General features: G+C 39.0%; 1 protein-coding gene across 5 annotated transcripts in view; it reads left to right on the forward strand.

Annotated features, from left to right (window-relative positions):
* trdn (triadin) overlaps positions 1 to 13,399 on the forward strand; it is a 258,959-nt gene that overhangs the window by 11,695 nt on the left and 233,865 nt on the right. For all 5 annotated transcript variants that reach the window (XM_042333199.1, XM_042333200.1, XM_042333201.1 and 2 more), the window contains exon 2: positions 13,054 to 13,260. In XM_042333199.1, the coding sequence (XP_042189133.1) occupies positions 13,054 to 13,260 (207 nt within the window). The remainder of the gene's footprint in view (positions 1 to 13,053; positions 13,261 to 13,399) is intronic.

Genomic DNA, 13,399 nt, shown 5'->3' on the forward strand with positions numbered 1-13,399 from the left:
AATATCACAATGAGCTGATGATTTGATTTTGGTCAGCCAGGTATCTGACACTCGTGCAAAACCATCACCAATCCAAACCACATCGAGAATTCCATGTATCCCACCTACACATGGAAATTCCCATGACTGGATCGTAATGCGTACACTCTCTCCAGAGGAGTGCACCCTGCTTATATAACTGTGGAGGTTCACAGAAGATTGACTTGTTTCTGACATTCCGTTGCCAAAATGTCACTTGTCACTTGCCTTTCTGCTCCAGGAGATACCACTTACCTCTCCTCTTCCTCCAGAGGATAGTCAGTAGTTGGTATTTGACATCAGATAAGCACAGGTATGAGTCCTCTCTGGATGGATGGCTAAATGAACACAGAACTATCACTGCTGTGAATTTTTTTTACAGTGAAATGTACAAACGCCAAAAGTAACAGATTGCAAAAACATTTAAGTACATGGACTTGTGTTTACTTTTCAGAATGATGTGCCTGATAGTTGACAGGTAAAATAAAATTGTTTTGTTTAATTTTAATCCAGATTTGGTATTCATTCAAATACCTAGGGTCAGTTATTTGTCAAGATCCACTGCCTTTCTTATCATACATGCAATATAGTGTTGTCCTCCTGACGTGAAAGGCGCTCTATAAATGGAATCTTGTTGTTGTTGTAGTTTACCTGCTGATAACGCACATTTTTGGCGTCATTTGTTTCAGAAATTCTATACCTATAATAACTGATATTAATTTCCAATATTAACCATATATTTCAGAAAAATTACATTCCTCAAACTTTGATTCAATTTCCGGACAATTGAATAAACCCACCATCGTGCTCACAGTTACTGGATAACTGAGAAACCAATAATCTCACTCAGATCCCAAAGCACAAACCAGTCAACCTCAAAAATGATCAAATTGCACTTAAAAACTCCATTGCAAGTTGAACCAGGGAATTAATTACAAGTAAAGAACAAAGAATAGACCCAGGAGTCTTGTATTTCAATTAAACTTTCAATTCTCTGGTACATTAAATCACAGTATTCTCTTTCATTTCAATGCAATAATACCTCACCAACTGGACAATAATTTGTGCTTGTTAAACATTCCATTTTATACTGATGCATTACATTAAGAATGGTGTTTGTTTATTTTCTACAACAAAATCCAAATTAGTCAATATATTACTAATCCGAGTTTTTAAAAAAATAATATAATTGTTTTGCGTGCATTTGCTGACACTTAGTTCAAATCTTCAAGGTGGTCACACAACCTGGGAACCAATAAATAAAATGTATTTTCATATCCATGTAAAAATTAGAAATTGGTTAATTTTGAAATATTTGTAATTAGAACACATTATTTTGAAATCCCATATGCTCTTATTGTAAACAAACACTTTGGGGATAAAACATTGCAGTTTCTTAACTCAAGGGATAAGTGAATCCCCAAGTTAAAACTCCTTCTTTGCAACTACTGGTCATTCATTTCATGGTTGTGTGGGGGATTTTTTTTAAGTTGTCTGACACACTTGGAACCCATTATCATGCTTAAGAGTATCTCACCTATACATGGAAATTCCATAGATGCTTATTGGAATGGAATGAACAGTCGAAGTCCTGCTGATGAGCCAGACTGGCTGTGGTATTATGAGCAGTGCCCTAGAATATTGAGGACTCATCTGGCTCAAGAATTGGACTAGAGACCATCACAGATGATTGACTTGATTCTGACATTCCGTTGCCAAATATGTCACCTTGGAGTCAGTTCAGCTCCAAGGAGTACCCCTTGCCTTCCCTCTCCCTCAATCCCAGGAAGATAGTCACTAGTTTATCATTTGACATCCAAAAAATGCAGATTTAATAATAATAATCCTTAAATTTGGTATAGCGCCTTATCACACTTTGAGACATCTGAAAGTGCTTCACAGAGTATACTGTAAAGTGAATTGACTGTATATTTTGTGGACGAAATGTACCAGCCAATTGTGCACAGCAGTGTCCCACAAACAGTCGTGGATTGAGTGACCAAATTATTATTATTTTTTAATGATTAATTATTAGTATCAATGCCAAAGTTGACACAACGCCACACAATACAATACACACAATACTCATTGTTGAGATTCAGTCAGGGTTTCAGCCCTCACTAGGTGGATAGGTGCTTATCAAGGTCTCAAACGATGTCCTCTCCCTCTGTGACAAGGGCTCCCTCTACCTCCTCGTTCTCCTGGGCTTCTCTGCCGCGTTCGACAGTCAACCTCACCATCCCCACCCACTGCCTCTCCTCCCTCATCCACCTCAGTGGGACCGCACTAGCCGGTTTGAGTTTATCATTTGACAACCCGCTTTTACTTTGTCTCTTCAAACAGTTTCTCCTCCTGCCCCCACCCGATCACCTGTTGGGTAGCCCAGGGGTCTATCCTTAGTCCCCTCCACTTCCTCATCTATCTGCTCCCTCTTGACAATGTCATCTGCAACATGGAGTAAACTTCCACCTGTATGGGGATGACATACAAATCTACTTCTCCTCCACCTGCGACTCCAGGTCCGCCGATCTTCTGTTGGCTTGTCTGGCAGAAATCAAGGCCTGGATGAGCGCAAACATCTTACCACTAAATGTCGACAAGATGAAAGCTATATACCTTGGTTCCCGTCAATGTCTTCACTCCTGCGGCTCTGATCTCCTCAACCTCCCTGGGTTGTCCCTCAGACTCAGCGAACCAGTGTGCAACCTAGGCATCATGGCCCAAACCACAAACAGCTGCCTCCGCACGACTGGCTCCAGCCTTCCTCATGTCCCTCATACCCTTCGCTCCACCATCGGTGGTCGCACTTTCAGCCACTATGCCCTGAAACTCTGGAAGCTCTTCTTCTATCCCTCTGTCTTGCCCCTGCCTTCCCCATCTTCAGGTCATGCCTCTTCTTTGCATATTGTGCATATTGTAACCTTCCCCCTCCCCCCAGCTTGGAATCATACTTGTTGTTATTGCTGTTGATAGCTGTGTGAGATATAGCCACGACAAATTAGCTGTTCACCTACAGAAATCAGTCACTATGCTTTAGAGTACAATCCTGTGAAGAGCCTTGAGATGTTTCGACAATGGGATAATAATAATAATCCTTGCATTTGATATAGAACTTTTCACGTCTTCTAGACATCTCAAAGCACTTCATACAATATACTGTAAAGTGAATTGACTATATTTGTGGGTGAAACGCGGCAGCCAATTGCATTCAGCAGTGTCCAACAAACTGTTGAGATTGAAGTTACCAATTTTATAATTGTGTTTTTTTTTCTTAAGGCATTATTATCAGATGTGTGGAGTAAGGAAACTTGCCCAAGATTTCGACCTGCCAGATCTCTCGCTTGAGAGGCGAGTGCTCTAACCACTGAGCTACAGGACTCCATGATGCGCTATAACAAATGCAAGGATTAAAAATTAAAAGATAAATGGGATGACTTGTGGATATTAGTCATATATGATTAATAGATCTACAAGTGAACTGATTTATATAAGGCCCAAATAAATGAACATTTTAAAAAGTCACTGTCTTCATGAAACAGTGTAAACATTATTTGTTCCTGTTTGAAAAGACAGAAGGGCCACGCCTCATGATCAGAAACACATGAGTCACAATATGCTGCACTTCTTAAGGTTACATCACTGAATTGTCCAAGCAAACAAAGTTACTTTTCTACAAAGTCATTCCTCTTTAATATACTTGTTTGAAAAAACTAATTAATTAGCAACAGACAGATAGAATTGATCCATGTGTGCTCTTTGATGGGATTGATTTTGCTTCATATTTTTACAAGATTTCTAATAGGGAAATGCCTTTCAGCTATTATTCTAGAATGTTTTTTTTTATTTTTTATAGATTGGTGTGATAGTCATTAGAACATACAGCTACAATTTTGTATATCTTTGCCTGAATACAAAACAATGCGTTCCATTAGTGGATATAAATGATTTTGCTTTAGAGTGTAAGATTTACTTGTAAATGCCATTCATGTGATGTGAGCTAGTGGTACATTATAAATAGAACTGTGTTGCAGAAAATTGTTGGTTTTGTATGCTGAACCCTTCATAAGCCATATTTCTTTTGCAAACTAAGTCATGTACAAAATGTATTTCTTTGTTGAGTGTACTCTTGAGGGAACTTTTGGCATATAATTTATAAAACACTCAGGTTCACCGGAGTAACCTCTGGGTGGCTCATGACTCTTGCTGTTCATGATCAATCCATATAGAGCTGTATTTTATCACAGTTCAGCCCTTTAACAAGCAGAAATTGAGCCCCCATAAGTAAAGAAACTGGTCACCAATCCAGGTGTGTTGAGTGAAAAAAGATAGTGAGACCTCGGTCATTGTAAAAGAGTTACCAAACAGGAAGATAGCTATATCTGCCTCGAGTTAACCAGAGACCTGTGAGAAGTTTAGTTTGATTTCAGGGATACAAATTGGGATCTACATTGTGGAATGTTTTTAATCCAAGTCATAAATACTCTGTGGTGAAAGCATTCAGAGGAGTGTTGACCTTCATAACCACAAGCAGAATAGTCCTGGTTTTAGAAAGTCATGGAAAGTAATTTGTTATCGTTTGACACTGTCATTACTTGTGACCTGGGAGATCTTCCACCTCCCTAGACATGTATCATTTGTATGCAGACTCTTTAAATGATTTAAAACTGTAATGTGGCAATTTAATTGGATTGCCTCTCTCCCCCGCACACAAACGCACACAGTTAGCCACTTTAACTAGTTCAGTGAGTGGTTCACTAATATCTGTCCATACATTACAAAATTCTAGTGATAATTATGAAACCGCATGTCACATTTGTTTTATCCCTATGTTGCAAACAGGTAGCTTCCTTCTCTAAAAGACAACTGACTCGACACTGATTGTTATTCCTTTGGCCTATCACAACTATTTGTTATATGAAAATGTGTCCTCTTGGATTCCTGTGCTAATTTCTGTGCAGAAAGACCAATCGAAAATATATTCAGATCCTTTCCCTTTTAATACCCCCCCATCCCCCCAAAAAATGTTGCTTTCATTTGATATCATTAACATAGTAGTAGCTCAATTCATAATTTATCTGCTTCACCTACAGCCTCTTCTATTTCATTCTGCAATTAGAAATTCTTCACATTTGCTCCTAACCATGCAGTTACCAGCATGAGATCAGATATTGAGAAGCTACTCATGAAGCCATCTGCCAGGCTGGAATATTTACCCCTTGTATGGTCTATTCTCTCAGAGAGATGATATGAACACATTTTATTTTCAAACACATAAAACTTTAGTTCACATTCAGTGAACTCTTAAATTAAATACTGTCATATCTGCTTCAAGGGTCATTGTTCACAGTATGAACAACATGGCATTATGTTGAACTATGCACTGTTCTTTGCACTGTGAATAATGGTGCTGTGCTTAATGTATGGTGCAACAGCAGAAATTTGCTTTGTGTTATGATAGGCATCTTCATCATAGATGTTTCCAGTGTGTTGTGCATAAAGGTTATTTATATCAAAATCTTTAATCCAGACAGCCAGTTGGCTATCTCTGTAGGAGGTCCCAACTGGTAGAGACCTATTAAGCAGCAGGAGGAAACTGAACAATTTTCTCAGTGGAAACCATACATGCTATTGCGTGCTGGTTGTGTGAATAAGTGGGTGAATGGTGAATGATGCATTCAGCAAAACTGCAGCTGTGCTGTCATTAGCTTCATCTGCTGGTCCTTTAGGATATTGACTGATTGTAGTGAAGGAAAGATATCCTGAACCACCGGGTGCTCAATTTCCATTAGCACTTTTGACTCTTCATTGTGATCACAAAAGACCTTTCAAAGCTTATTAGATCTGACCTTGCAAAATGCTTATAGCAGGGCTTAGCTTCAAATATTTTTATTCTCATTATCTTTATTATTCGTGTGAATAAAATTCTATTCATAGTTTTGATACAACAAAATGTAATTTATTATAACTAAAGAAAATCAAGCATCTTGGATAATATAGTTTCCTATGAAGCAGTTTGAAAATGATTTAAAATAGGAACAACAACTGCTTGGGTTTACATAGTGCCCTACATGCTGGATGGCGTCTTAGAGCACTTCAACAACAACAACTTCATAATAACGGATTCCGGGGCTGAGCCAGGAGGAGGGGGAAAAAGGTGAAAAGGCGTAGTCGAAAAGAAAGGTCTTTAGCCGAGACCTCAAAATAGGAAGAGAGAGGATGAGGCGAAGAGAGTGAGCCTCAGGGCGTAGTGGCTGAAGGATTCAGGGGACAAGGAGGAGGCCAGACCCGGTGGAGCGAAGGTAATGGGCACTGTTGTGAGGAGAGAGGAGGTCAAAGAGGTAAGATGGTGCAGAGAACTGGAGGGATTTGAAGACAAGAGTGAAGATCTTGAAGTCAATCCTCTCTGGGACAGACAGCCAGTGCTGCCCGGCAAGGACTGGGGAAATCAGGGGTGGGGGGGATGTTTGGTGCGGGTAAGAACGTGGGCAGCAGAGTTTTGGATGACCTGGATTTTATGAATGGTAGTGGAGGGGAGACCAGCGAGGAGGGCATTTGAATAGCCGAGAGTTGACAAAGGCCTGGATCAGGGTTTCGGCAGCTTTTGGGGTGAGATATTGGTGGAGACGGGCAATGTTTCAGAGGTGGAAGATAGCAGTGCTGGTGAGGGACTGGATGTGGGGGAGGAAGGATAATTGGGGGACGAACCTGACGCCTAGGTTGCGTACGAGTTCAGAGAGTTTTAGGGGGAGGTCGGGTAGGTGGAGGAGGTGAGAACCATACGATTTAAGACGTTGACAAGAGCCAAAGAGTATGGCTTCCGTCTTGTCAATATTTAGCTGCAGGAAATTCGCGCTCATCCAGCTCCTAATGTCTGACAGGCAGACTGACAGAACATCAGGGGACTGGGCGTCGTAAAGTGAGGTAGAAAAACAGAGTTGGGTGTCGTCCGCATACATGTGAAAGTGAACCCCATGTCTGCAGATGACATCCCGAAGAGGGAGCATATAGATTAGAAAGAGGAGGGGGCCAAGGATGGATCCTCGGGGTACCCCGCAGGTAACCGGGTGAGAGCGGGAGGAAAAGCCGTTAGGGGAGATGTACCGCTGGCGGTTTGTGAGGTAGGACTTGAACCAGGTGAGTTCTGTCCCACTGAGGTGGATGACAGAAGAAAGGCGGTGGAGGAGGATGGCGTGATCGACTGTGTCGAAACAATAATTAAATTCATCATTCAATTCCTATACATCTGGGACTGGGGAGAGCTCAGCAATTAAATGAATAGGCAAAACAAAGCAAATCAACACTGGATGCCATTTTAGGTATTTTATTAGAGTCCTATGGTCAACCAGCTCTGTATTATTAAAAATAATCCTTACATTTATAGAGTACCCGAACAAGTCGTTGAGATGTCTCAAAGCTCTTCACAGGATTTTGCTGTACAGTGACTGTGTATTCTCTAGGTGAATGTGACAGAGAGCAATGTCCCACAAACAACCACAAAATGAATGACTATTGGCCAGAACACTGAGAGAAACTTCTCTTTTTGAATAGTGCCATGGAATCTTTAACATCAATCTGAACAGACAAACTGGACCTCAGTTTAACATATCATCTGAAGGGCGGCACCCCAACAATAATGTGTACCCTCAGTACTGCATTGGAGTGTCAATTTTGATCATAATTTCTAAGTCTTGACATTGATCTTAAACCCACAACCTTCTGCCGTAGGGGCAAGAGTGCTACTAACTAAGCCAGGCTGACACTCAATAATGAAAAGGTTAAGCAGTCATTTTTTGAGCAGAGACTGAATCATTTCAATATTTTCCCTTCTCGTATCAGCCCTATCCTTGTGAAGTTCCACCAGTTCCTTGAACCTCAGTGCTCAATTTCTAAGATTATCATCTTTTTTGCTGTGAAAACTTATATCTTTGTACTTCTTTGAGAAAGTGTCCTAGATTTACTTCAGCCTGGCTCAGTTGGTATAGTAGTACTCTCAACACTAAAACATTACATTTGTATAGCACCTTTCACGTCAGGAGGATGACCTAAAGTCCTGTTCTCACCTGTGAGTCACAAGGTTTGTACGGATTCTGTAATTGATGTGTTAAATACCATCTGAAGTGTTTATAGAATAAGAACTTCTTCTTTTTGGTATGTTTATAAAATAATAAAGGATGTAGGTTCAAAACCCACCTCAGGACATTGAACTCACTTGCTGACACTCCATGCAGTGCTGGGGATGTGCTAGATTGTCAGAGGTGCTGTCCTTTGGATGAAACGTTAAACTCAAGCCCGGTCTGTCTGTTCAGGTAGATGTTAAGGATCCCATCACACTATTTGAAAAAAAAATGGTGTTTCTCCTGTCCTGTCCAACAACCCCCCAAATAAAATTGATCATTCACTTTATGGCTATTTGTGGGACACTGCTGTGTGCAGTTGAAAACTGAAAGCTCGCCCACCGATTAATGAGACATTAAACTAACTCTCTATCTAGACCACTGTGGTATCTTCGAGACTCCGATAGTAGCTAATATATATTTGCCGAGAACTTTAGTATCTTTATCTTATAAATTTCTGTGGGTAAATTCTGGATTTCTCCATATATTGTATTTAATTGGGTTCATTAAATTTCTTCCCATCAATTCTTGCCATTACCAAAACTTCAATCAAGCTTCTCACGTCCATTTTACTTCAGGGTTTATCCAACAATTCCATCCATGATATTCATGGACCAGTTTTCATTGGGAGTGAGTGGGCCAGAAGTACATTACACATTGCCCGGTGCAGAAGGTAATCCTCTTAAATAACTGCGCAGATTTCGACACTTTCTTTCAACTATAAGTACTTTTGTTCACCTTATTCAATACAATTGATAACATGAATAGGATTGATCTCAATTGGGTCAATTTTGTGTGATTTCAAATACCAGCAGTGGGGTCTAATTTGTGATATTCTGTAACAGGATTACTTAACAAAATCGGATTTGGGTACAGGGCACATTTTACTAAAATATATTTAGCCAACCTTAGGGAATGCTACTCCATCACAACTTACTTCTGGAACCGAGTTGTGTGGTCTCTAATGGCAAATCACATTATAAACATGTAATAAAACAAATCAGTAATGTTTGTAAACATGACATGATAGACCTGAGTGTATTCACTTCAGCTATGGCGTGGGGGGCGCTATATAAATCCAATTTGTTGTTGTTGTTGTTACATGTTGTTTTTCATTTACAACTGAAATCCCTTCACTTGTAACATTACCAATCCCAATGACTTACATATCAGTAGAAAATCAGACCGCCAGAAGCTGCCAGTGCTGTGTCTGCCTTTCAGAGTCTCCATCCACACAATTCAATGTGCTTGTATAAAACACTGTTAAGAAGAAAGACAAAATAAAAGTAGTTGAAATTATTTTTGACTTTACACGATAATACCCAGGCAGCACATCTCAGAAAACTCCTGAGGGAGATTGTTAAAAACAGCTTAACTTATCACAGCACATTAAATCTATCTGAGTATATACAGTATATTTGGTGATGAAAGGCCTCATTGTAATGCTGTAATACCATGTGACTCGGTGGTTGAGTTGAGTTGCGACACTGGTTATTTTATTGAATGATTTGATGGTTGATATTCTCTGTTGCATGTCATAAAACTCACAATGAATGTAAAGTTACTGATGTGTTTAAATGAATATTTATATATATACATATATACTATATGATATACATAAATATATAATATATATACATACTAAAGTAATTGATAGACCCTTCTTGGTAACCTGTATCATAAGAAAATGTTTCCCCTTTTTTGTACCTCACTGGCAGTATTAAACATTTGAAGCAAGAATAGTAAGCTCACAGCCTCATTCCCCTTTAAGCAAGTGCTGAGTGAATTTCCCTTAGATCACAAGAACACAAAGTGTGTTTAAATGACTCGTCTCATTTCATCTCAACTTTGCAGGATATCCAGTTTACTGTCCTCCGATCACAGCATCCAACTCTTTTTTAAATAAGTCAAGCGTCCTGGTCTCAAAGATCTTTCCTGGTAACCAGTTCCAGTTGTTAATTACCCATTGAATAAATAAATATTTCCTAGTATCTGTCCTGAAATTGCCTTTTTCAACCCTAAACCTGTGTCCTCTGCAACCAGAAATCTGTTCCCTCTTGTTCTGCTGACTCGATATATCTCAATTTATGTTCTGGCTTTGATTTCTCGATTCCATTTAAAATCTTGCATTCTTCTGCAATGTGACAGCCAACAGTGGCATTGCTAACAGAGTACTCAGACACAGCTGCATGGTTTAATAGATTTTTCATCACAGCCATGAAGAATCGGGTCCAATTCCTGACATTTGCAAAATAAAAGTCAGCGGGCAGTGTTAAGTTTGATTGTAGGCCTGAATGGTTGAAATTGAGGTCAGGGATTTCTGAAAACTACAAAATTCTATAAAAGGTTGGGGCGCAAGAGAGACAGCTATGGGGAGAGAGTATTTTATTCTCTCTCCTTTACTTAATCTTTGCAAGCTCCCAACCCTTTTTCAAATACCACAAATTATATCCCAAATAACAGAAATTGTCTTGCCAGCAAATTTTATGTGTTGTATTAATCATATTCACCTGCCATAACCCACCAGCATGCTAAAACCATCTTTATATTTTACTGAAATATTGCATTGCTTTTACTTCATTTACTTTGCTGTGAAATGAACATATTCATCAAATTAATCCTACTTCTAAGGTTGAATTTAAGGACACTTAACTGATCTTGTTCAGATTCATGGTGGCAGCAATAAACAAAGACAAGATATGATTCACTATTATCATATTACTGTCTCACTCAATCCTGACATGAACTCCTGTGTTCTTGATACAGAGAAATCTGGCTAGAATGGGGCAATGACAAATGTAATTTATTCTCTGATACCCACATGCTGAGACTTTGAACTCCAGTCCCATCTGATCCAAAAATTCTGCTCCAGATTTAGGAGAAGATTACATGTTTGGAAGTGCCATCCTTCGAATGAGATGTTAAACCCTGTTAAGGTGGAAGTTAGCGATCCATGGCACTGGATCTCTAGACACCACGCACCATTCCTCAGATGAGAGTAATGGCGGATAACCTACTGACTCCATGTTGTCAACTTGATTCTGCAATTTTTTTTAGATATCTGGTAATAGAAGAATGACTCAGGTTTTCTGCTTCCTTTGAGGAAACTGCTTAACCATCACATTGAATGTCTACTGATGACAGGGCTGCGATATGAAACTCTACAGGTGTGACTCTCTTTATTGAGTAAGAATGAAAGATTTAGGGTTTGGGTTAGTGTGAGGGCTTAGTAAGAATAAGAGAGAAAACTTGGCCAATGGACAGGGAATCCCAAGAACAAATAGTACAGTGTTTTGGAGCTCTGGATTACTGCCTATAAAATATATGGTAAGATTTTCAGGTGGTTTTATAGTAAATATTCCAACAAAGAAAAAAATAAGATTAAACATTAATTTTCTATGTTATATAATTAATATATGTGTAGAAGAATGAAATATGTCTATCTGCATCAGTAATTTGTCCATAGAAATAGCACTGACTGATCTTCATAATTCACTTGTAATAACATAATAACATAAGCATTGTAGAATGTGCTGTAGGTCATAGATACTAATGACTTATTGTGCATGGTTTCTTTGTGTTCTGCTTTTTTCTGATTTAGCTTCTTTACATTATCTAATATCTGTGTACATACTGTGAAATCATAAACTGGCAGTCTCATACCACCTGTGGAAAAAAATCATTAACAAGAGTAATTGCCACTGCTTGGTCATTGTAGCTGTGGGCAAAGTACTAATGAGTTAATGACTGTGTGTAACACAGGCACTTGATCACTCTGGTGCTGTAAAGGATCTGTTCAGTGGCAGCTCTATATGGTTCATTTGATGTTTCTTTTCATTCGTTTCTGTGTTGAATCAGTTGCACAATTTATGCAATAGCAATATTTTGAGACTACTAAAAAAATGGAGTGAAATGATCTATACCGAAATGGATGAATTATTTAATGGTGTGACAAAAAAATTGACACTATTTGAATACCTGGATTTCCAAGAAATCAGAAGGTTAGGCATCTCCTACTTTGGGGATTAAACTCTGGGAGTCTGTGCTTATTTGTCTGTTGTTTTGTTCACTGTATTGCAAGCTTTTTCAGAAGCTACGATCCAAAATTGGTTATTCTTTGAAGTTCTTAGTCTGGCACTGAGTGATACATGGAATTAATGGTACTCTTTCACTTATTTGTAATGGAAGACTTCTGATCTATTAATTAGCATTTTCCAAGCAGAGTGCAGAGTTTTCAATGATGTACTGGACTCATTTTTAATCACAGAACAATTCGCAAGGGAACTCTAAACAGAAACTTTAATGATAATTTCTGGTTGCATTATCAGCATAATATTAAAAGTAGGGTTGGAACCCCAGATTAGTGGGGTGGTAGTTTGTCATAAGGTTAGTGAAACTATTGGCACTCACTGGCTTCCATTCAAAGAGGCTGGGGAGCATCAGGCAAGGTTTCCAGCCAGAATGGATCACTGGGTTCTTGGCAGAAATCACCAGAAATAACACTTCTCCACTTCTTAAAATGTAAGCCACAAACTAAAGCTTGCCAAAAATATAAAGCCACCTGCTTGTGGCTACCATCTTCAATTTGAGTTATGATCAGGTTCACAATTCAATAACTAGAAAAATATATGGGACTTTCTTTGTGACTCTGATGAAACGGTTGCAACACCTAAAACGTCTCCCGTCACTTGTGTCTGAAGACAAATAAAAAGCCTTTGAAGAACTGCTGTGAATTTCTAGTACTACATTATTGAGTCAGATCAGTTGTGATACTGATATGATTGTCACATCCATTTTTGTGCTCATTTTTAACCCTATAACCTGTGTGAACATTTTCCCAACTATAGTGTAATGTTTAGAACTGCATTTGTCCTCTAATCTGTAACACAGTATATTCTAAATCTGGTTGTAATATTTCTAGGTCGGCCAGCAACCATCACCATCATTGATAACAAGAATGGGGCTGTCCCAACACCGGTGCCAAAGGTGCCAAAGAAAACCGTCTCCGATGAATTTGCCACAACTTTCAGCTCTCCAGCAGCTTGGTTCCTAGTCGTGGCTCTAATTGTAACCTGGTCAGCAGTGGCCATTGTGATGTTTGACCTGGTGGATTACAAGAACCTTGTTGGTATGTAATGCAAGTCGCATGAAAAACTGTGGTACAATACATAATTTAGTAAATCCACATGCGTTGCTATGCAGTTAGCTACAGATTTTTTTTAACATAAAAAACTTATCAAACAAGTGTTTTTTTATGAACGTTTTCA

This window comes from Callorhinchus milii, unplaced genomic scaffold, assembly GCF_018977255.1.
Source record: "Callorhinchus milii isolate IMCB2004 unplaced genomic scaffold, IMCB_Cmil_1.0 Scaffold3, whole genome shotgun sequence".
Classification (NCBI taxonomy): domain Eukaryota; kingdom Metazoa; phylum Chordata; class Chondrichthyes; order Chimaeriformes; family Callorhinchidae; genus Callorhinchus; species Callorhinchus milii.